The 24780-nt window shown below is 36.2% G+C and overlaps 2 protein-coding genes across 4 annotated transcripts; both read right to left on the bottom strand.

The window, feature by feature from the left end:
- Positions 1-4472: 4472 nt before the first annotated feature.
- Positions 4473-23901, bottom strand: LOC115962861. Of its 3 annotated transcripts, XM_031081737.1 has the most exons (6): positions 23869-23901; positions 13532-14153; positions 13317-13451; positions 13099-13181; positions 4867-4972; positions 4473-4760 (listed from the first exon to the last, which is right to left on the bottom strand). In XM_031081737.1, the coding sequence occupies exons 2-6, from the start codon at positions 14096-14098 to the stop codon at positions 4671-4673; spliced, it is 981 nt and encodes a 326-aa protein (XP_030937597.1). In that variant the 5' UTR covers positions 14099-14153; positions 23869-23901; the 3' UTR covers positions 4473-4670. The 3 variants fall into 3 exon arrangements, with proteins under 3 accessions (XP_030937597.1, XP_030937599.1, XP_030937598.1); XM_031081739.1 differs by lacking the exon at positions 4867-4972 and having other exon boundaries at positions 4680-4760; XM_031081738.1 differs by lacking the exons at positions 4473-4760; positions 4867-4972 and adding an exon at positions 12390-12782.
- On the bottom strand, positions 18601-23137 carry LOC115964646. The gene is made up of 3 exons (XM_031083912.1): positions 22844-23137; positions 18976-21734; positions 18601-18877 (listed from the first exon to the last, which is right to left on the bottom strand). Exons 1-2 carry the CDS (start codon positions 22848-22850, stop codon positions 18976-18978), a joined length of 2766 nt encoding a protein of 921 aa, XP_030939772.1. The 5' UTR covers positions 22851-23137; the 3' UTR covers positions 18601-18877.
- Positions 23902-24780: the final 879 nt, after the last annotated feature.

The raw sequence follows: 24780 nt of genomic DNA, 5'->3' as shown, positions 1-24780 counted from the left end.
TCACAATTTGCATGAACAAGACTTTGCTCCACACTTGTGCAACTTGTGTCACCTTTGACGGCCCTTAAAATAATCCTTATATATGTCTAGAGTTATGAGAAAAGAAAGCCCAAACATATACCCACATATTGGATGAAAACATAACTGAAAAATCTGTTTTTCATAAACCTCGACAAATACCTATTTGTCAAGCAGCTATCGAGCCACGGGATTCAGATAGCTCTCTAAGCCTCGATAGATGCTAGCTGTCGAGCTTTAATGAGCAGCACTTTCACACTTGATTCTTGGACAGATTTGCATGGCTTTAACACCTGAACTTGAAACCTTGTTTCTTGAAGCATTAAATACATCCTAGATCTACCCAAATACAAGTAAAGTGCGTTTTGTCAAAGGATTAGCCAATTACATAAAATAGTGACATATGTTCCTAACATATGAAACACATATGTCCTAATAGCCATGTTGGATGTTAGATGCATGTTATGATAGACTTTGTGTGTGTGTGTGTGTGTAAAAATATTCAATTTGAGGACCCTTTGATGGAATTAGGATATGGAATACAATGAGTAGAGGACAACCCACGAGTCGGGTATGGTTAGGTGTCTAACACCTTCCCATCCCCATACCTAAACTCTGGACATGTGCTCTGGTAAGATCAATCCTTCTCATCCCCATATCTAGATGCATGTTATGATAGACTCTATGTGTGTGTGTGTGTGTGTGTAAGAATAGCCTATTTAAGAGCCCTTTGATAGAATTAGGATATGGAACATAATGAGTGGAGGCCGACCCACGAGTCGGGTGGGGTTAGGTGTCCAACACCTTCCCATCCCCATACCTAAACTCTAGACACGTGCTCTGGTAAGATCCATCCTTCCCCCTCTGCCCAGTCCATTCAACCGAGATGTACTTTCCACAAACCGTCACAGGCACTTGCATCCACAGAATGTAAAAATAATTATAAATCAAGGGGGGATTGTATCATGGAGAAGATTCATACCTCACCTCTTTTAGCACTTTACTGTGAAGTATATGACCGGTCCCTTAGTTGAAATCAACTATCACAATGTTGTGTGTATTCGAAACAACGACTCAAAAATGGTTTTGGGATCAAATTTGTTGTTTTGGTAATGAACCCTAAAAAGACTAGTAAGATGGATAGGAAATGGTTATGGCTTGAGAGCGTAATTGCGGAATCATGAGAAATGGATAAGTTTTCTAACCAATGATAGTCAAAAAAAAAAAACTCGTCCTTAGACTCTTGAAACTCAAAATCAAGGTTTTGGAGATATTTTGGTAGAGTTTTGGTATGGGTAAAAAATGGGATCCCTTAGTTGGTGGTGGATGGAGGATATTTATAAAGTGTTTGAGGCTCTATGGTTAGCAATACATTCTTGCTAGCCAATTGATCAAGTTGATTGACTAGAAAATATCACCAACACAAAAATGGAGTGATTTTAGGGCTCTATCTTAGAATGGCATACGCCACAAAACTGGTGTGTATGCCACCAAATCATAGCATACACCACTTTGGGAAGCCTTTTAGAAAATGGGTTGAAAATAGAAATTTTGGGCCAAGGGTTGCATTTTCAGGTTGCTAAACCTCACACAGTTCTAATCATTTTGGTAGTAATTTATATTTCTCGTCATTGGAATCGAAGACCTTCAGTATTGGCCAAAACAAAATAGGGTGTCTACAACCATCACTTCCAATTGCAGAGAGATAAAACGTAATAATAATTGGCAAGAATTTGACAATGGCGTGAGCTAGTTTTGTTTTGGACAAAAATTTGGTAACAATAAATATTGACATGGAGATTCTTAATTGGCATGTTTACTCTTCTTTAATTAGGTGAATTTTCATTGAGACACATGTTATTGTTACATATGAGAATTTATTGTTTTTTTAATAGGTAGAAAATGGGAGAGGTTACAACTATAAATACTAACACTATAAAAAATTGTCATTACCGTTAAACTATCACTTTGGCACTAAGCCCACTCACTTGCACAGGACATTTCTTCTCAGTGTGCATTTGGAATGCACGTTTTTCGTGCGTTCCTGCATTTTACTGAAAAATGATGGGTCCCGTGCATTGTTTACGGGACCCGCAAGTACTTTTTTCAGCAAAAACAATTTTAAAACTAAGTCTCACGGTACTGTTCACACATTTCAAAATTATTTTGCTATAGTATTTTCAGTTTTCAGTAATAAGCAGTATCCAAACATACCATCACTAGCCTAACATTTTCAACATTGCTGGTAAATGGAACAATGACGTTATAGATTCCCTGACATCCAGAAGTGGAGCCTTTGGATTTAGGACATGGCGTGCCTCTTCTCATTCAATCAAAGAACCTTCTTTTTCTTTTTCTCTCTCTTTTAATTTGCTAATAGGAACTCTCTTTTTCTTTTTAACCCAATTTTTTAAGTAAGATTACTCAGCAAATGACCCCCAATCTACCTACTATTGTTTTTTCTACTCATTTAAACTCCTTCCTCTTTGTTTTACGGTTCTTTGTTTTCTGCGCTACAGCGAAAAACAGGGTTCTTGTTTGACATCTCACCTTTTTCAGAATATGTGTGTCATTGTTCATTATCTAACTTATGTGTTGCTGAACTTTTACCGATTGTGGGTCACAAATTAAGCGGCTTCAATTATAAGGTCAATAATGTTTAGGACATATTAGGTCAACTTAAAAAGTGGCTGTGTTTTTTTTTTATGCTGCAGTAAAGAAATTGCTACATTTAAACATTTTACAATTTTTATTTGTGGTGGTATTTTAAGTTTCTCAATTAAATAATTACATTGAATTGTTTTTTAAAAAAATGACATTATATGTGCTTTATTGGTCAATATTTGAATTTTATTGAGTAACCTAATGTAAAATATTAGAACATTTTAATAAAATTAATAAATTAATTGAATGGTAAGTTGGCAAATTAAATGAGAAAATGTGAAGGTACATGTGGTTAATGAGTAGTTAGTATTTTAGTTGAAATGGGAATCCCACCAAGCTTTATGGCACTAACTTTATCTATAATTAACCTTTGTGATTAGCATACGGAAATTTTTTTTATTTTTTTATTTTTATAGAAAGTTTCAATTTATGACTTTTTATTAACAGACCAAGACACCACTCCACTCTAAGTATTACTCCATTGCTGGTGAGAAAGTTTTTTTTTATTTTTATTTTAAAGAAAGTTTCAACTTATAACTCTTTATCATTAGACCAAGATACCAATCGATTTTTTATGTAGATGGAGATTGAATCCAGATCTCTTATTCAACCATCAGATATTTTATCAGTTAAGCTAATTGAATCCTACTGCTGATGAGAAAGTTATTTACTCATTTTCCTTAATATAAATGTCAATATTCCAAGGGTCAACCCAAAATTTAGTATTGAACCACTAACACTAACACTACAAGTCAAAGATCTTTTACCTGAATTGGCATCTCCCCATGCACAAAGTATTTGGAAGTCTATGAGGAAAAAGATTCAAACTGCGGAATTAGCAACATGTTGTAATTATTTCTCAAAAAAAAAATTACCATTGTTCTTGTCACCAACATCACACTACACTTATTGCCTTCGTTGCCACCACAATTACTGAATTTGACATCGCCAACATCACAGCTATTACTATCACCACAAATACTTGGTTTCTCCATATTATATCAGATAATCTTCTTTCCTTTTTTTCTCTTTTGTGAAATACTCATGATTTTTAGTAAGTATTTCATCATATTGTTTGGTTAATACTTCGTTACTCCATTGCTGGTGAGTAACTAAAGTATAATATGACGAAATACGATGTGTTAGTTACTCCAATGTTGTAAACAACATTTTTCTATTGTTTGGTTAATACTAAAAATCATGAGTATTTCACAAACGGAGTAGCTAAGTATTTCATCATATTATATCAGATAATCTTCTTTCTTTTTTTCTCTTTTTTTTTCCCTGACATCCTTAATAGTTTAAAATTTTAAATTTGAGAAGTCGTTCTATTTAAACTGCATTCATAGCTAAGCTTACTTTTTTACGAAGAAAATTCATACCATATTCTTCCGCTTTCTTCAATAAAGTTGACGAGTCACCAAATTCTTATTAAAAAACAAATGTAGCCAAATTTTGAAAAGAAAAATTTATAAACTATAATCCTTGTTCCTGAAATTTGGTATAGATTAAGTTTAGTCCCTTAAATTCAAAAGGTTTAGATTTAGTTCCTAAATTTTCTGTTTTTGAAAAAATAATGCAATTTGGTCCCTCAATCTATTTGTCTGTCTACATAACTAACGGTATGTAAAACCAAAATAGAATTTTTACCACAAATTTTAGGAACCAGGATTATAATTATCATTTAAAAATAAATAAATAGAAGAAGAAGAAGAAGAAGAAGAGGAGGAGGAAGAAGAAGCTGAAAAAGGACACTAATGTATGAGATATCAAACAAAGACTAGAAGCTCAACATGTCCATATTTATGATGATAGCTTCCGCTTTGTTCATACAGTTATGGGCTGAAGTGCTACAACCTTTTTTCTTTGATAATTCAATTGTTACAACAAGTGAGGAGGTTTAAATCTTCGTTCTCCTCATAAATAGGACTAAGCAATATTATTGAACTATAAGGCTCTGGTGATGAAGCACCACAACTTACCTATATTTAAGCATTTCCACAAACCTTCCACTGCTCAAATTCTGCAAAGCTCAACAAAAAAGAACTGGCATTTTGATGTCCACCACCTCCGAATTCCTGAGAAGGATTTGCAAATCACATTTACCTCTTCAGTTGCAATTACCACATATACCCTTGTGAAGGGGTAGGAAACTAATTCTTTCAGAAAAATATGTAAATGAACCTGTGAGATGGGTGTTGTGTCTTCACCGTCCACACTCCTAAGGCTTATTTTCAGCAACTGGTCATTTTCAAGCTCAGGGACTCTGTATACAACGGCTCCAATGCCCCTAAGAGAATACAAAATGCATAATTTATAAATAAGCATATAGAGGATGGCTTCAGCTTGTGTGTGTGTGTGTGTGTGTGCAGCAGATGGCATCCAAATAAATAAATTTGGTGCTCAACCTTTGCCCCATGATTCAAAATGGTCCCTGTCTTTTAAAATGTTTCAATACACATACACAATTGATTCATACTATCTGTCACAGCCCTAGTTGACTAGAGAGAGAGAGAGAGAGAAGATGATTCCATACCCGCATACACACCCCTTCACAAGGGTATTGCTTAGTCCTATTACTTACATACACATAAATACAAAAGGGCTAGTAAGGCACAAAGACACCTCACCCACACACACACACATGCACATTGAGTACACAACCAAATATTAGTTCCACAAAACGTTAATTTCATAATTCAGAGGGTTCATTGTTTTTAACAAAACTTAGAAGAATCACACACCCCACCAAACCAGAAAGTTCACTCACTCTCCCTCAACAGCTCACTTGAGTGAACCTTCTTGCTCAACACTTCGCTCAAGAGAAATAGGTTTGCACAAGCAAACCTCCACATCAAATAAATTATTAGGGTTAAATGATTTCCATTTGCCACATCATCCTTTTCCATCTAACAGTGGATGGTGTGTGTGTGTGTGTAACCATAAGGACTAAAATGAACATTTAAAAGGACTTTTTGAAATATGGGGCAAAGGTTAAGGACCAAATGTGGAATTTAACCTAGAAAGTTATAAAAAATTTAAAAAATAATAATAATAATTTAAAAAAAAAAAAAAAAGGGGGAAATTCACAACAACAAAAAAACACCAAAATTTGCCTCTTGTGACAATTTAAATCCTGACTTGATTTTGCCATTTTAAGCCTGATATTTTATAAACTATGACAATCCGAACACTCTCTCCATACTAACAAAGAACCTATTCTTGGCAGTCATTACTTCAATTCCTCTCTCAAATATCATTCACTTTTTCTTATTTATGTCTGAAATTTCTCTTTTTACTAGTATTGTCCCCTCTCTCTATTGTGTTTCACGCTCTCTCCCTCCCTTAGTGTTTCTCTCTCTAATGTCAAGAAGAAGAAAACCAGTAACAGAAAAATAGTGTCACTTGGGTATAATAGGTACCAATCAAAATTTTCCTCCCACCAAGTAGGTAGTTTCACTAATGGTTTTTAAAAGACATGGACAAAGATAGTTCTCACGGTATATAAAGCCTACAATTTAATATGGAAAAATCTAAAAAGTAGGGTTTAATTTGTCAAAGGGGGGCGAACTCAAGGGTTTTTTTTTTCTTTGAGGGGGGAAGGGGGGGTACCTTCCCCTATTTTAAATAAACAATCAAAAAAGCTTATCAGGACAGAAGCCAACTTAATGCAAATGAAAGTGATCTACATCAAGTACACGATATTCAAGTTGAATTCGAGGAGGGCAGGAAATGAAAATAAATTACACCCAAAACATGGTAATTTGTATGTCCAACTCAAATTCTTTTTTTAGAAATGTGTTATTACAAAGAATGCTCAGTTGCCAGACATGAAAGCCCATGGCACCTTGAATGTAATAGAAGCAGAATGGACACATTCGAAAATGAAGATGATAGGATGGACCTAAAATGTTTCCATGATTATGGCACCTCAAAGTTGAAAACAACGCAATGGAGCTTGGTTGTCAATATCAACCTCATTCTGAGTCTAAACAGAAGGAATTTTGATCAATGAAATTGGAACTGGACTAAGTTCAAAAAATTTATATGTAATGTTGCAACAAATTAACATCTAAATATAGCCAAGGCCTCAACTTTCAAGTAAGCATAAGCAAGATATGGATCTGCACTATCTAAATGAACTTCAAACTGAAGGTGTGAATGAGTGATTGTTGAACAACACATTAATATGGACTAAGTGCAACTTAATGGATTGAGAACGAATTCCTTTAACCTCCTTCGAGCTAAGCCAGGTCTTCATTGGCTTCTATGCAATTTGAAAATAGTACTAGGCCAGAACCAACAGGAAAAACTGCCGATTCTCTCTACCGGTTGGGCTTGTCACTTAAAAAACAATATTTAATATTTAACAATCATTTACTGGTAAAAAAATGCATACATCAACACTGAAAGTCCAAAACCGACATTGCCTCCTCAACTTACTCTCCAATAGAAACTTTCTACAAGACCAATAGCTTTGATATACAGCTGCCAGTGATTCAAATTTGACATAGAAATTTGCAACATGGATTCCATTTACTGATTTTATAATTCCAACAGAAATTAATAATATGGTGAAACACAGGACATGTTTATTCTTGGCGATGCCAAAGGTGATTCAAGAATTGGTACAAGTGCCATGTGCCAACATTCTTATCCTCCAATACTTTAAAACTTGAGGCCGAGTTTTCTCAAACTAGAGGAGAATGATGCAGGAAGCACAAAACATTATTATTTTAATTTTGTTTTATTTAATTTTAGAAGCTAATTGGATTTGGTTAATTGGATTTCATTTTAAGTCTTATTAGTTAATTAAGTTGTTAGTAGATTATTTAATATCCTAGAGTAAAGTTTATTTTTGTAATTCAATAATTAGGATATCCTAATTGAATCAAAATTAGGATTTTCCTATATCAGTTAGAGCTAGGGTTTACTCATAGTAATCTATGAAAGCATGCTATTCTATTCCAATGGAGACAAGTATGATTGATTAATAAATATTTGTTGGAATTTTCCCCATAATCTGGTGCTAAGTCTAGAAAATCCCGGTGCTAACTCCTAATTTTTTATTTTTTCTTCAATTTTAATGTTTCATCAAGTTTTGGTTTGTCCTACATCAAAATTGCCATTGGGGATATTTTATACTAGAAAGTACACATAACATAACTTAAATTCTGCATAAATCCTATGGTATCAACTTACATGACAAGCAAGATACCATTTTTACACACTACCATGCGCATTGTTGAATCTTTCAGAATCTCACACAATCAGCAATTTACTATCAAGTGGATAAAGAACAAAATGATGGGATTAGAATTAATAAGAATTTTAATTCAATCAATTTAGATCTCCATTGTTTGGATAACTATATGTAGAATTAAGAAACTAGAGTATTATAGTAATTACAATGATGATAATAATGGTAGTGGTAACAGCTTCATTAAAAAATGTGGTGGTATGGTGTTGTGGTAGAAGTGTTGGGGCAATGGTAATGGTGTGGTGATGGTAGCATCGGTGGTAACTGGTTATCAGGTTATGGCAAGTTGTGGTAATGATGATGGCAGTGGCAACAACAGTTATGGAAATATGAAGAGTAATAGTTGAATCGTATGAAAATGGTAGTGCTGGTAGAATTAGTAATTAACAACTTTATCCATGGCATTTGAGCTTGGGATTTGGATGCTAAGAAATTCCAAGTTCAAAATTCCATATGATTTTCGAAACAACTTTCTTGTTAATCCAAACAAGGAAAGTAAACATTAGAATTCTCAGATAAAATTTTTGAGTAAATTCTCACCTCTGACACCTCAAAAACCCTTATCTAACAAAACACAAAAGATATGGACAGATCTTTTGCCTTATATCACCAAGTAATATCTGCAGTTATATACCATTCCTTGACTAGAAAGAATCCCTTTGGACTCCTTTTAATCTTGATACAATCAGTGATTGAGTGTAAGTCATCACGTTAGAGAAAGAACTTTTGAAAAAGGTCATTCATTCTCCTTCAGATAGATAACAAAGTTTCTACCTCAAAACTCTTTATCTAGTTCTATTATTTAATCTCCCAAGTATTTTCATTTGAATGTCAAATTTTCTCTTCTTCTCTAAGACTTTTTATTTGGCTAACATTTTAGGAAGAATCTTGAGCCAGCTGAAAGCCATACATGAAAGCTCACCCTCAACAAGGACCATATGGGGGGGGGGGGAGATAAGAAAGAGAAATAATTTTTTTTGGATAGGTAATAAGAGTAATATTATTGATAAAAGAGAGAGAGAAAAGAATATAAGGTGTTCATAATGATGAACAAAAAAAAAAAAGTAAGTAATCAGGATACTATTCTAAGAGAAAGCAGAAACTCTATAGCAGAACAATACGAAAAACCCCAACACCAAAACCAATCAAAAAGAGTTCCTTGGCACAAATCTTTTAATTGAACCAACAATTTCCCAGTACCCTCAAACGAGTGAAGATTCCGTTCCCATCCAAACGATCCACATCAAACAACCTGGAACTAAATTCCAAATATATAAATTATGTATCCCAAGAAAATGTCTCCAACAAAACAACAAACTCTTCACCAAGCCTGGCATAACCCATTGAATCCCAAAAACCTGAAGAATATGCACCCATAAAGAATGAGCAACAGGGCAATGAAGAAGGAGATGATCTATAGATTCCCCATCACAACAACACATATAACACCAATTTGCCAACGAACAACTGCTAATCATGAGATTATCCAAAGTAAAAATCTGGCAATGAAATCCTCCAATGGAGGCTAGTATGGCTGAGCTTATGAAATCCACCAAGGGAGTCCTTTTTTGGGATGTGAACTTCTTTAGGGGTGTGCCTGTTCAAGAATTAGAGGCTTTGTCAAGCTTCATGGAAACTATTTACAATTCTTCAATAAGGGGGTTTGGTGAGGATAAGCTATGTTGGATTCCTAGCAAAGATAAGGGGTTCTTGGTGAAAGATTATTATAGAATTTTAGCTGGTCTAACTATCTTCGGTTTTCCTTGGAAAAGTATTTGGAAGCAAAAGATTCCCTCTAGAGTAGCTTTCTTTGTATGGACTGTTGCCTTAGGGAAATACTTGACGATTGATAATTTTCGAAAAAGGAAGGTGTGGATTTTGGATTGGTGCTACATGTGCAAGAGTAATGGTGAATCGGTTGACCACCTCTTCCTTCACTGTCCCTTTGCTATGGATCTATGGTCTATGGTTTTGGGTTTATTTTGAGTATCTTGGGTTATGCCGCATACTATTTTGGGGCTGTTAGGGTATTGGCAAGGCAGGTTTGGTCGTCATCAAAATGGTTATATATGGTCCATCCTTCCTCATGGCTTAATGTGGTGTCTTTGGAGGGAGAGAAATAGTCGTCGTTTTGAAGATATCGAGAGATCTATTCCAGACCTTAGGCTATTCTTTTTTAGAACTTTATTGGATCGGTTGTTTGCTTTGCAAAACCAATCATTCCCTTCTTTTATTGATTTCCTAGATTCATGCAATTTTTGTATTTGATTTGTTGTCCCCTTGTTCACTCCCTGTGTACTAGGGTGTTTCCTTTTTGGTATCAATATATCTTATTACTTATCAAAAAAAAGAACCTTTACTTTCCAAACACCTTTCCAAGGGAAGGTAGAGTTGGGAAAATCCCGAATCAAATTGTAAAAGGACCAGGTATCAAACTTACCATTGCCATTAAGGCACCAAAGTAGACTTTCTATAACCCGCACCCCTAGGAATCCGAGCTAGGGTAAATTCAAGGAAAGAGAAAACTGCTTCTAGTTCCCAATCATGAAAATCTCTATAAAATCTCAAGTTCCAAACTCTATCATCTCCAACCTCTAGATGACCCAAAAGCACGTGTGGGTCTACCATGAATCACATTTTGTCCCAAAACAACTCAATACCTCCTGGCTTTTCAAAATTCCTTAACTTCCACTAATTACCATAATGAAGCATGTTTTTCCTATTCCGACCACCACCGGCTGATGGATCAAAACCACCAGCATTAGCAGAAGTCACCTCTTGTAACAGCAGTGGTTTTTCACCAGATAAGAACTGGCATAATACTTTCCAAAACAAGGACCACCCAAAACGGTTAGAGCTTACTAGTATCATAACACAACCTCAACGAGCTCCACCATGATAAAGAACTATTTCCACAAAGAGACCAGCCTTATTCGATCTACCACAAAATTCCAACAACTTGTTGTTTTCTCTGGGTCACTTACAAAGGATATCCTTCCCTGGGACCCAATCACGAATATCAGCAAAGCAAGAAAGAATCTAATCCATGCCTTTACGCCCTACCCAAATGGAACTTTTAACATTCCTGCGACTCTCATGGATAGCATATAAATCAGACCGCCCACCATCAAACAAAAAACAAAACAAAAAAACAAAAAAAACAAAAAAAAAAAAAAAAAACAAAAAAAAAAAGGAGAAAGAGAGAGAGATTTTGCATCAATACGAAAAGAACCTTTATTGCTCCCTTGACTAGCAGAAAAAAGTTTAGGCAAGGTATTGTGTGGGGATAATTTGATGGAATATGGTGTGGGTAAAGGGTTAGTAGATAGGGGTGTAGGTTTAGGCACTGAAGGAAGGTTAGGCACAGAAGGTGTTTGTAAAGGAATTTTAGGAAAAGACTGAAATAGAGGGGGTGAGGGTGAGGTAGTCGATATTGAAGTGGGGGGACAAAAATGGGGGTATGGGAGAAAGCCAACTGTGGTGGGAACAAGAAAGGGAAAGGAGAAGGTGTAGGAACATGTGAGGATGGTAGAAAGGGAAAGAAAGATGGAAGTGGCAGTGGCTGGGGGTGAGGGTGATGGTGAGGGTGGGTTGAGGGAGGCAGCGCAGTGCTCATTGGCTTATTTTCTACCTAGAAAAGGTGAAATTATGTATAACGAAATCTGATCCGCATTTTTCCATGCTATAGGTTGCTTCTAGTCAACCTTTCATTTGTAAAGCTGCTTCAGGACAGTACTAACCATTAAAACTCAAGGTTTCATACACATCTAATTAACTGTCAGTGGAAAGATATCTTGGACAATCAAAACACACGCAATACATTGTCACATCATATAACACCCACATTGCTTCCATGTCATCCTACATGGCCACGGACTCACTGATCTTCTGCTCATGGTGGAAGGTTGTTATTAGAATAACCAACACATGATCCACAGTTCAAGAATCTTGGGTAATTCATGGAACCTTAGAGCCAACTTAGACAACAGAGAAAAAGAAAATAGTCTACTTTTGATAGAAAGAGAGCTTTTGCAGAGAATAGAAATGGGCTCTGTACTGTAGGTTACTGATGGTTAAAGCTGTCCCCTTTCAATGCCAAATAAGATGTGTATGCTAGAGGGACAGTTTCTCTCATCTTATTAGTGGGTCGGGCACACTAATGGGTGCCCTAGTTGAGCTGGACCCTACCAAAAGTTAACACTTAATATTTTTTTTAAATGGAGTACTTTCTTTTGACAACTATCCCATCTTAAATGCAACATTTCAAAAGCTTCCAATGCTTGATCTTCTACATTTAGGAAAATACCCCACCCAAGGATCCTTTTGTGACCTTCCACTGCATGGAAAATGTAGGGATTTCAAGAAAGGAATGCCTATAGATTTTAGAAAGAATTCCCATTTGATCATACTGAAGTAATTTCCAGGAAAAAAAAAAAAGATACGTGCATTCCACAGCACAAAGTTGTGTAATCTGCAAAGAGAGACTTCTAGTATGTACTTTTCAGGCTGCAAGTGTTCTTGAGTTTAATCATGTTCCTTTTGTATATACTATAACTAAGTGCTTCAGAATCATAAGCCCTTTAAGCTAATGAATAAATTTCTATGTAGCTTATATTATAAATATTATAGTTACTAGCAAAAGGAAAGTCCACCCCAATTGAATCAGTAATCGGAAAGACGACTCTACCTCCTATGTGAAATTTAGATTGACTCCAACCCTTATAATTGCTCAATACATCATGTATTCATGGAAAGAATAGTGTTACTGATCCACTTAGAATTTTCCACACTCCAAATTGTGTTTGTGTGTTCTTGCAAAAGTATAAACACAAGAAGTGGACTGGCAAAAGATAAATACTGAGGGTTAACTTGCTGCTCAATCAAAATTTTCGTAAAGCTTTGAATAATTTTCAGAAGAATTACATAGACAAAAAAAAAAAAAAAAAAAAAAAAAATTATGAATCCATTTGGAACTATCCATATCATTTGAGTCACCAAGTTTCTTTATTCATGTATCAGTCTTACAGTAGTTATTCTTGCTATTAACTATTGGCGTGGCACATTTCTTTCAAGCTTATGCACAAAAGCTAGAAATGAAGGAAAAAAAAATTGTAGAGAACAAAATGAAAAAATGAAAGAAAGCATTTATGACAAACCTCAAATTTTGATTACGACTTTTGGTAGCCAATTGGTGCCCTAATTCACTCCTCAACTCTGAAATGGAGTCTGCATCAACAGCCTACAAATTGGTGGGCAAGATTAGTAATTCAAATTCAATTTCCCCAAATTTTTTTTTTAATAAGAAAACATAGAAAATAAATTTAATATGAGTGAGCATAACAGAAAGTAAGAGAGAGAAAATTAATTTGCATACAAGGCAATGTCCAAAACGTCCAGCAGCAAGGGCAATTTGATAAGAGTGGTTGAGAGCATCATCTATTAATATCTGCTTGTGTGACAAGCTTAACATGCCTTGAGTAATCACAGACTCCACATCCAAGCCAAGTAACTGCCAAAGATTCATTTTTTATTTAAAGAAGAAATTGACGAGGCATAGAATAGTTGTAGTAGTAGGAATAGGAGGGTTACCTGTTGAAACAAGGTGGGGTTTAAGCGAACATCATATTCGATACTCAAATCTTTCAAACCACTGCTAAAAGCTTTGCTATTGAGAAGCCTCCACCTCCAAAGATCTCCATCTTCAATGTAATCGAACAGTGGCCTAACACGCTCATATACACCCAAATGACCATCATCATGTTTATTATTATCATTAATAAGCTTATCCTTAAAATAATCAAAAGCAATGGTGGCCCCACTCCTCTCCATGTCTATCACCTTACTCACATTGTCAGTAGTAAGAAGCGAAGTTTCGGATAGCGCAGTTTTGTGATGGTCCAAGATGACTACTCTGTCAACTATGGAGGAGAGTTGTTGGACAAATCCGGAGGGACCCACGAAATCAAGGAGGTAGAGATCACCGATTTCAAATTCATGGAGAGGAAGGTTTTGAGGTTTGATGGGATTGTAGACAGTGTTGGGAAAGAAGAGAGCAGGGAGCGATGTGGCGGAGAAGTAAAGGTGAGCCGCCAATGCAGCGAAAGCGCCGTCTGGACAAGGATAGTGATACAGTATTGCTGACACCTTTTTCTTCATCTTCCTATTCCCATTCAAACTACCAACACCCACTCCATTTAGGTTTTTCGACTATTTCCGGCGAAAATGGGTAATTACCCATAAAACCCCAACTATTTAGTTAGTAGGGTCAGTTTGGAAACATTTTCGCAAACTAGCAACTCGAGCCTCAGAGGCTCGATTTTGGGCCCCTAAATCGAGTCTCTAAGGCTCGGTTTACGTCCTTTGACATGGCAAAAAAGACGTTGGAGTACACGTGGAAATCGAGTGTCTAAAACTCGATTTCCACGTGGACTACACATGGAAATCGACTGTCTAAGACTCGATTTCCAAAATGGAAATCGAGTCTCAGGCACTCGATTTCTAATAGGCGTTTTTTGAATTTAACGCTCTCCAATCTCAATCTCACTCTCCCTCATCAGTCAAACCCCCTCTCTGTCTCCGACCCACTCTCCCTCTCCTTCTCTCACTCACCCTCTCCTTCTCTCACTCTCTCAGCGTCACCGTCGCCGACGCCGACCCACTCACCCACTGACCCTCTCAGCCTCACCGGTCCTCTGAAACCCCTCTCTCAGTCTCCGACCCACTCTCACTCACCCTCTCCTTCTCTCACTCTCTCAGCGTCACCGTCGCCGACGCCGACCCACTCACCCACTGACCCTCTCAGCCTCACCGGTCCTCTGAAACCCCTCTCTCAGTCTCCGACCCACTCTCACTCACCCTCTCCTTCTCTCACTCTCTCAGCGTCACCGTCGCCGACGCCGACGCCGGCCCCAACCCACTCACCCTCTCAGCCTCACCGCTCAGTCACCCTCTCACTCTCTCGCTCACCGACCCACTGTCGCACGTCCCTGTCCGCTGTAACTCAGTCTCCACCATCTGAAAGAAAAAGAAGAAAAAAAGGTGAGTCCCCTATGCATTTTGCAATGTAATCAGTTCGTTTTTTTTTTTGTTTTTTTTTTCTATTTTGGTTTCTGTACTGAATTTGTTATAGAGGTAAAATATTCTGGTTATATCCAGCACGCACAGAAATTTATTGGGTGGAGAATCAAAACACCATATTGAAGTATAAAAATGTCACCAAAGCTCAGTCATATATAAAGAAAACAACTCGAATGCCTACCATGGTTCTTTCTCAGTGTTTATTTATATGTTTCGGCTATGTATAAGTCATTGCCAAGTGATGAAATGTGATTAGAAAATTTGATTTTTTTTTTCCCCTGTAAGGAGATGGTTTTCTTACTGGTTTATTTTATTTTTGTTGGCCTCATTTAAACCAGATATCAAATTCTAGTATGTAGGGAAGTATATTTTGTGCTCAAGCAAATTCTCACACATGGATACACTTTCGAGAAAGGCCTACAGAAGGAACTCCTTCATTTCAGTGTGGCAGAAACGTGACCATTATAAGTTTATAACTTATGCAACCTTCTATCCTTAGTACGGATGGCTTGAAATTATAGTTGCTAATTATAAGGCGTTGGTGTTACAGGTTTAAAAGTTTGAATCTAGATGCAAGTAGACTTTTTGTCTTAGTGATGTGTTTCTTGTCAATGAAGATGGCGACAATTTGATAAGTACTTCCTATTTGTTGCAATCCGTAGTTGCCCATTGTGAAAAGGACACCATAAAGAGTGGATAGGAGAAGATAGGACAAGTCCAAAAATGACTTGATATAGGCACTTATATGTTAATTCTTCTATAGGTAACTCTGTCCTTTCTTCTTCTGCCATTTTTTTTTGCCTTTCATTTGCTGCATTTGTATCTTGTTCCATAGTAAATAATTATTGTTTTCCACCTATTAATGTCCTAGGAATATTTTTCTCTCTTTCTGTCTAGAGATTTCCACTTCTCACCACCCTCCTTTGCTACCTACAATTCATTGTAAGTCAAACAAGAAGATTAGAACAACCTGTCCAAAGTTTAATCACCTAACAAAAAATAAAAAATAAAGAGCAAGGGCAGTAATTAATAAATACTTGTACCTCTTTACCACCCTTCGAATCGGGATTTTCTTCTTTATAAGTCTTCCTAAAGTCATCCCTAACACAGAAATTGAAAACATTTCAGCACACACACACGCGGAAAGATAATCCAAACGTGCAAGAGAGGGACTGAGAGATAGTATACATGAAGAGAATAGAGTATTACATAAAATAAAGGTATCCTGTGTGTTTTCATTATGCAGCTTGGGTTGTTTAGTTTTTGGTACTTTTCTTTATTGTGACATCAACTATTTAAACAGATTTTGGAACTTATTGTAAGTATTTGCCAAGCATGTAAAAAAGAAGCTTCATTCTTGTAAAGATTGCCAGTATTTTATTGAATTTAAACAATCTCAACTCTTTTGGATGGATTTGGATAGAATGATAAGTATAGTCTTGTTAATTCCATAACGAGATTTTGCACTGGGCTATTAAAGTCTTCAAAAGTGAAAGATTGTGTGTTTTCTCTGTGCATAATCATATTGTCACAGATTTTTTTTCGTTTTATTTTTGTTGCAGGCTGTGTGCACAGAATCTGGGATGTTTGCTCTGTGGGAGAGGAGGGTTAATGTAACACAAGAAGATTTTGAGATGGTAGTGGCAAAGGTAATGAAGAAGGAGACTGAGGAAAACATGTCATTGCGGAAGCTATGGAAGTAGTGTGTGTCCATGTTAATGTTTTGTTTCACTCCACCACCCTGAATATAATTGATCCGTGGCTTTGTTCTTCACACACAGCCAACAGCTCTGTTCTTTGTATGGATTATGAAGCACATGGGGGTGCCTACACTTTGTTGAAGTTTTTTAAATACCACTGGCATCTCTGTTTATTTTGTTAAATATTCTTTTGTGATACATTTTTATGTAATATGTGTTTAATTATTGTAAATTTGCAGCTGTGCCTTAATTATTTATTTTTTTGAAACGTCATGATATTTTAGCAAGAGAATAGAGTATTACATGCACAAGGAGTGCCTTAGGAGTGCCTTTTTGTTAATAAGAGATGGTTTGAAAACAGTTTGAATACATTTTTATCTAAACAATCTCATCTTCTTTCCCAGGTTCATCTTGAACGGAAATATGTTGTTGACATTGATAAAAATATCGATATCTCCAAGATAACTCCATCAACAAGAGTTGCTCTCCGTAATGACAGTTATGTGCTTCATTTAATCTTGCAAAGCAAAGTTGATCCATTGGTCAACCTCATGAAAGTTGAAAAGGTTCCAGATTCCACATATGACATGGTTGGCGGTCTTGACCAGCAAATTAAAGAGATAAAGGAGGTTTGCCTCGTGTACCGTTTTACTTTCTGCATTTAAACTGGTAGTGGCAATGGTGACAGTGAAGTGCAGCGGACTATGCTGGAGCTTCTCAACCAGCTGGATGGATTTGAAGCATCAAATAAAATAAAGGTATCGTGTGTGTTTTCATTATGCAGCTTGGGTTGTTTAGTTTTTGGTACTTTTCTTTATTGTGACCTCAACTATTTAAACAGATTCATCTCTTATTGTAAGTATTTGGCAAGCATGTCAAAATAAGCTTCATTCTTGTAAAGATTGCCAGTATTTTATTGAATTTAAACAATGTCAACTCTTTTGGAAATCGAGTAATTCAATGTGGTAAATAATCGAGTAATTTAAAAAACGTAATTCAATGTGGTTAAATAATTCTGGTCACCTGCGGCCAAAAAAGAAAAAAAAAATTCCCAGTGGAACTCGAGTATGTTATACTCGATTTCCATAAATGGAAATCGAGACTCTAAGACTCGATTTCCATTTATGGAAACCGAGTATAACATACTCGAGTTTTACTGGGAATTAAAGGAAAAATCCCAGTAGAACTCGAGTATTTTATACTCGGTTTCCATAAATGGAAATCGAGTCTTAGAGTCTCGATTTCCATTTATGGAAATCGAGTATAACATACTCGAGTTCCACTGGGAATTTTTTTTTTTCTTTTTTGGCCGCAGGTTACCAGAATTATTTACCACATTAAATTACGTTTTTTAGTTCTCAAATTGGGGTAAAAAAAAAAAGGAAAAAAAAATCCCAATAGAACTCGAGTATTTTATACGTTTTTTAGTTCTCAAATTGGGGTAAAAAAAAAAAGGAAAAAAAAATCCCGATAAAACTCGAGTATTTTATACGTTTTTTAGTTCTCAAATTGGGGTAAAAAAAAAAAGGAAAAAAAAATCCCAATAGAACTCGAGTATTTTATACTCGGTTTCCATAAATAGAAATCGAGTCTTAGATACTTGAGTTCTTTTGGATGGAATTTTTTTTTTTTTTTTGCCGCAGGTGCATGGACCAGAATTAGTTTTCTCCCCTACAGCAAATTTTGCAGGGTCCAGAACACATCAAACAACTACATACTAGCATATGATAGGCGAAGGGAGCATACATTAAAGTTCTACAACCAAATTAAAACAGTAACTATTCAATGAAATTATTGTTGGACAAAAGTCTTAGCACACAATGGCAGTTCAATACTAGAAGGGCCTTGTGGTTGAACTTGCCAAAGTATCATTGTTCGTATTATAGGAAAGAGCTGCATCACGCAACTAATGTAACGAGTAAAATGGATAGCAAAGAGTTCAATTATTCGTAATTTACAACAATAAACAAAATAACAAAACCTTTAATACAACATAGTCTACATATTCGCCTAGCGGATATAACATATTATACATAGTCACCTAACACTTGTCCATACTGATACAACATACTCTACATAATCACCTAGCTTGTCCATACAGAAGATAACGACAAGTCCCACGTACAATGTCACTTACGAAAATCAAGTCTCCGCTTGCCTGACAAACATGAAATACGGTTATTAGTTTCCAAATGCAAAGAACAAAAACCAAATGACATTCTGAGTATATTATATAAAAACAGTGACGTCACTTGCCTAGTTCATAGCACTACCACTTGTCGAAGCCCCATGGGAATTGGGACAGCATCTACGGTTATGCCCCTCTTGATGACACACTCCACATCGTTGCCTCGGTTGAATCTCCCTCAACTCCGGATCTTCCCTCCGGCTTCCCCGTTCTCGCCGTACCCCATCCATTTCATTCCTTATTCTTGACATCGTAGGACGACCTTTGGCCCGCAACAATCGTGGGTCAGGCACCCACCGTGGTCCGCGAACGTCTGTCCATAATGACTCTGACTTTGGCACCACAAAATTATGTGAATATGTGAGAATGGCGTTGTTCAGACTGTAACATGGGTCAATGTAGCTGGGCGCATCGAGATGCAGACTTTTAAGAACTTTAATTGCATGTGAACAAGGGATCTTCAAGTTTTGCCACTTTCCACAACCACAGGTTCTATCAAATACGCGCACATCATGACTGTGATTTCCCCCTCCAGCTCTATGGTCGTTATACGGGGTAACCACTTGATATATACCCTCTGCATGATTATAATTCCTCAGAGTGTGTCCTGCAATTTTCTGTTCATTTTTGCTATAGATCTCCATTGCATAATCACTCCACACCTTACCTCGAGAGAGATCAGAAGTAATTTGTTTATGTCGATCGTGGAAATATGCAACAAGTTTAAAATAAGTGAACTCAACCATTGCAGCAATTGGCAAACCGCGGGCACCTTTAAGAACCCCATTAAAGCACTCAGAGATATTGGTTGTCATTGCCCCGTACCGTCTTCCACCATCATGTGACTGGGTCCATTTGTCTACATCCTCACTCATTAGATATGTGTATGGCATATAACGTATAATCCGGCGATCAGTAGGGTCTACACCCCTCAGTAAATTAATCTCGGCCTCCTTAATGGTTTGCATTATAGACACAAATTTAGCATCACAAGTCGCATATCCAGCTTTCAAGGCCAATGCCTTTAGAGTCGGGTTATTAAAATGTGTGTTGAAGTTGCTAGCAACATGTCGAAGGCAATATCGATGATATACCCGTTCTCTTCCGCCTTGCCCTCTAGGCCACTCTCGAATGGCGCATTTGATACCTTTATGTCGGTCAGAAATAATGCAAATATCCTTGTTTTCAATAACACGCTCTATCGAAGTCCTGAGACACTCTAAAAACCACCCCCAACTAGCCCCTGACTCCTTGTCCACAACAGCAAAGGCGATAGGCAAAACCTTTTGATTAGCATCGGTTGCCATTGCAATCATCAATACCCCTTTGTATTTACCATATAAATGAGTTCCATCAATACTGATCACTGGCCTGCAATACTGGAATGCAGCAATGCATGGAGCGAATGCCCAATATACATAGCGCAGTAACGTAGTACCTTCTAATGGCTTAGGTATGGTGTGATAGCTATACTGGGTACCCGAATCCTGATCCAAGTATGCCAACAACTTTCGCAACCTTTGGTAAGACTCCTCCCAATCCCCAAAAATCTTAGCAATTGCCTTTTGTTTTGCGTCCCATACTTTATAGTAAGAAAGCTCATGATCATACTTAGTACGGATGATCTCCCAAAGCTCATCAACAGTAGCAGTGTGCTTTTTTCGCAATCTTCCCACAATTTCTGATGCAACAAAATTAGAATCCATCATTCTACCATCTCTTCGCAGCCCAAAGGGTATACAACTGTGTGGACCCACATAAGACGTGACCATCCACAGACCATTGAATTTAGGCTTCATGTATGCCCCAACGTACCACTTGCAATTGTCGTCAATGCATGCGGCGCACAATTCAGTTGTGCTCGACCTTTGGATGGAGAAATTTCTATTATCCTTTGCTGCATATATTATCAATGCACGCTTCACCGCAGCTTTATTTGCAAAAGTCAACCCTTTACAAAAATGCATCCCATCTTGCCAAGTACAAAGATATGGTATCTGAAGACGTGAAGGATCAACCATATTTTCCCAAGTATTTGCGTAGAATGAGTCCGCAGGAGGTCTGTAGCCAGTGGTCGTATCTGTATCATGCTGGACACCAATATCATCATCATCTGCATCACCTTCATTATGGTACTCCATATTTTCCTCTTCAAAATTAGGAACGACTTCATGCTCATCCACATCGTTCTCAAAGTCACCTCGCTCAATCCTCTCTTCGTACTGATCCATATCATCATTATTTTCACCATCATTCGCAGCATGATCTTCGTCTTCGTCTTCGTCTTCCTCCTCTAAATGTGTCTCTTGAGAGTAGAGGGTTCCACCAGTATTCGCAACATAATCTTGAGATGACAGCGTATAACCTCCCATTGCATACCCTCCCATTGTAGTGCATCCATCATCTAGGGTTGTAAATTGTAAAGCCGTAGATGTTTCTTGCACCACCTCAGTACTGTTGTCTACACTCGCCTCCAAACTTACATACAACTCAGCAGCATTTACTTGGGGCATTTTCTGGATCCTATTAAACATCATCTTTACATGTTTATCTTCTTTAATCGCCATATACCCATAATTTATCCGTTCATGAAGAACTTCTTGTGGGCAACGATAAATAATCTTGATGTCATACCAAGCAGGGTTCAATTTCAATTCGTCCATTATTTTCCTCTTCAAATCAGTCAACGTCTTCAACTTACGACGTAACATCATGTAGTAGCATTCGATACCCTCCCCTCTAAATGGGAATCCGTCAATCCCTTCAGGATTGTAAAGGTGTCCACCGAAGTATACATTTATGTCAATATTCTTCAAAGATTGTGCACCTATTAGAGAGCCAACTAAATTTATGTTAGTGACATATTTGATCTCTTTCATTTCACATCAATTACAAAAACTTTTCTATCTACTCAAAGTACAAGAATCACAACTTCTAAAAGTGTAACAATTGCATATACTCACCCCACATCACATACAAACACACTCAATCATTATAATTTCATACTCAAACAAATAAAAAAACTGAAGACAAAACTCACCCCCATTACAAAATTGAAACTCAGCTCTAACAAAAATATAAATAAAAATATCAAACCAAACAACAAAAGTCATGAGGATGTGCAAATGAATGAGTGCAATTATGTAACAACATCATTCAAGTAATTTTAAATTAATGCCATACCCTATTACACTACTATTGATGAAATAACATAGAGCAGGGTTCATCAGACAAAAAAAGAAAAAGAAAAACACTAATGTGAATATAATCATGATCAATCAAATTAGACATATCATCTAATTTAACATATAAATATAAATATATTTATATATTTAGCCTATTTATACAACTATATAATTAAATATTTATATATTTATATAAGTATTTATATATATAGTTGTATAAATATAAAAATATTTATATAAATATAAATATATTTATATATTTAGCCTATTTATACAACTATATAATTAAATATTTATATAAATATATTTATATTTAGCCTATTTATACAACTATATAATTAAATATTTATATAAATATATTTATATTTAGCCTATTTATACAACTATATAATTAAATATTTATATATTTCTATAAGTATTTATATATATAGTTTGTATAAATATAAAAATATAAATATATTTATATAAATATTTAATTATATAGTTGTATAAATATAAATATAAAAATATGTATATATAAATATTTAATTATATAGTTGTATAAATATAAATATATATACGTATTTTTTATAAGGAAACAAATATACATATTTTAATACAAACAAATATCTTATCAGGAAACAAATATATTTGCCTAATACAAACAAATATTTTATTAGGAAATGGCATATACACTAAAACAATGCAAGCAACACTTTTTAAAGCAGCTATATACACTAAACAACTAATTAGAGAGTGAGGAGACCCTTACTTGACATAATGATGTGCAAATGTACTGCTGAGATTGTATGAGAGTGAGAGAAGCAATGTTTTGCTGCTAAATATATATGAGAGGTTGAGTCTCTGTGAGAGTTCTTAAGAGAGGTTCTGTGATTGAAGTTGCTGAAGGTGAGAGTTGTTGAGACAAGTTGTTCTTCATGTGAGAGAGTTGTGTGAGAGTTTTTTTAGGTTCAACATAGTCTGAGAGAAGTTTTTGGTGCTTGTGCTAGTTTAACATATTTTTTGAATATGTTTCAAAACAGACAAATTATATTCACATGTTCTTCAGCAACGTACTCATCTTACCTGCTGGAGGAAGCAACAAAGACTGTTGACTAGCAAAAGCAGGAAGCAACAAAGACTGTAGTAGATAGACAAAAGACTAGCACTGCACAAAAATAGGAAGCAACAGACAAAAGACAAAGACTAGCACAAGCAACAGACAAAGACTAGCAAAAGCACAAAAATAGTAGATAGACAAGCACAAGCAACAGACAAAAGACAAAACATGTCCTTCAACACAAGCTTTAATAGACTAGCACTGCACGTATTCAGTTAATAGACTAGCACAGAGCACGTTCCTAGCACAGAGCACACAGCAAAGACACTTGATAAGACCACACAGTAGGGAAATCATGCTTTGAAACTCGAGTCTCTAAGACTCGGTTTCAAAGTTAAAACCGAGTCTCAAAGACTCGAGTTCAACGCGTGTCTCTTTTTGGTTAAAACTCGAGTCTTTGAGACTCGGTTTAAATTTTTACGTAAACCGAGTTTCAAAGACTCGAGTTTAGGTGGCACCTACGTGGAACTCGAGACTTAAAAACTCGAGTTCCACGTACACTCCTGCCACGTCAAGGCCATTTCAAAGGACGTAAACCGAGCCTCAGAGGCTCGATTTTGGGCCCCTAAATCGAGCCTCTGAGGCTCGAGTTGCTAGTTTGGCAATTAGTTTCCAAACGGACCCTACTAACTAAATAGTTGGGGTTTTATGGGTAATTACCCATTTTCGCCCACTATTTCCCAACCCAACCTCTAACAACCATCCCTGACTCCCACTCCGATACTTCCACCTGATCCAGTTTGAAATTTTCAGATCCTATATTAATAATCCTGATTATAAAATCGTCTATCTAAAGTTTGTTTTTTTTCTTTTTCTTTTTTAATTAAATTTTGATACAATATAAAAATTCTACTAAGTGTATATATGTATGAATCTTTCTCTGAAAACTTGAACCCCGGTCCTTATCCCTCACACCTCATAAACACTTATACTTATGGAGTGATCACCGTATCAAAAATGCGCGGTGATATGTTACTTCTACCAATTTTACATTACAACTCATCATAAAGTAAGTTGTGATCAGTCACGTGGTAAGTTGTGATCGGTAAAAGTGTGTCCTCACATGACCATTATCACACTTTTATCAATCACAACTCGTCATATGTCGAGTTGTAGAACAAAGTTATGCCAATTCATATGTGCACTACTTTAATTCTACCGCACCATTTTCTTTTTCCCTTAGGTACAAACAGGATTAAGATCCGGTGCAATACCTTATGCAATAACACAAATCTCAGCCTTCCATTTAATCTAGTGGCTCATTCTTTTGACACTTCACCAATCCAAGCTAGCAATCTGTGTGCTCAATACTATTTTCATTTCAACTCCCTAAATTTGAATTTCACTTAGGCTTTGTTTGGGAGTTCATAAAAGAATGGAATGAATTGATCACGAGGGAATGGAAATGAATACAATGGAATGGAATGTATTTAAGTAATAGAAAGAAATGGAAAAGAATGGAATGGAATTAAGTAACCTCGATTGGATGTTTTAAAATAAATGAATGAAAATGAATGGAATGTAAGTAATCTTGTTTGGGAGTAACATGAAAGGAATAGAATGGAATCATTTTATGACAATATTACTAT

The sequence above is a fragment of the Quercus lobata genome, chromosome 10, assembly GCF_001633185.2.
Source record: "Quercus lobata isolate SW786 chromosome 10, ValleyOak3.0 Primary Assembly, whole genome shotgun sequence".
Taxonomy (NCBI): Eukaryota; Viridiplantae; Streptophyta; class Magnoliopsida; order Fagales; family Fagaceae; genus Quercus; species Quercus lobata.
Note: the sequence above shows the minus strand (reverse complement) of the source record. Positions and strands in the feature narration are given on the sequence as shown.

Bases quoted from the DNA above. Each gene is read 5' to 3' on its own strand.
- LOC115962861 (XM_031081737.1), bottom strand. From the start codon at position 14,098: ATGAAGAAAAAGGTGTCAGCAATACTGTATCACTATCCTTGTCCAGAC. The intron at 13,452-13,531 runs GTAACCCTCCTA...AATCTTTGGCAG, and splicing joins ACCCCACCTTGTTTCAACAG to TTACTTGGCTTGGATGTGGA. The intron at 4,761-4,866 runs GTTCATTTACAT...AATCCTTCTCAG, and splicing joins ACACAACACCCATCTCACAG to GAATTCGGAGGTGGTGGACA.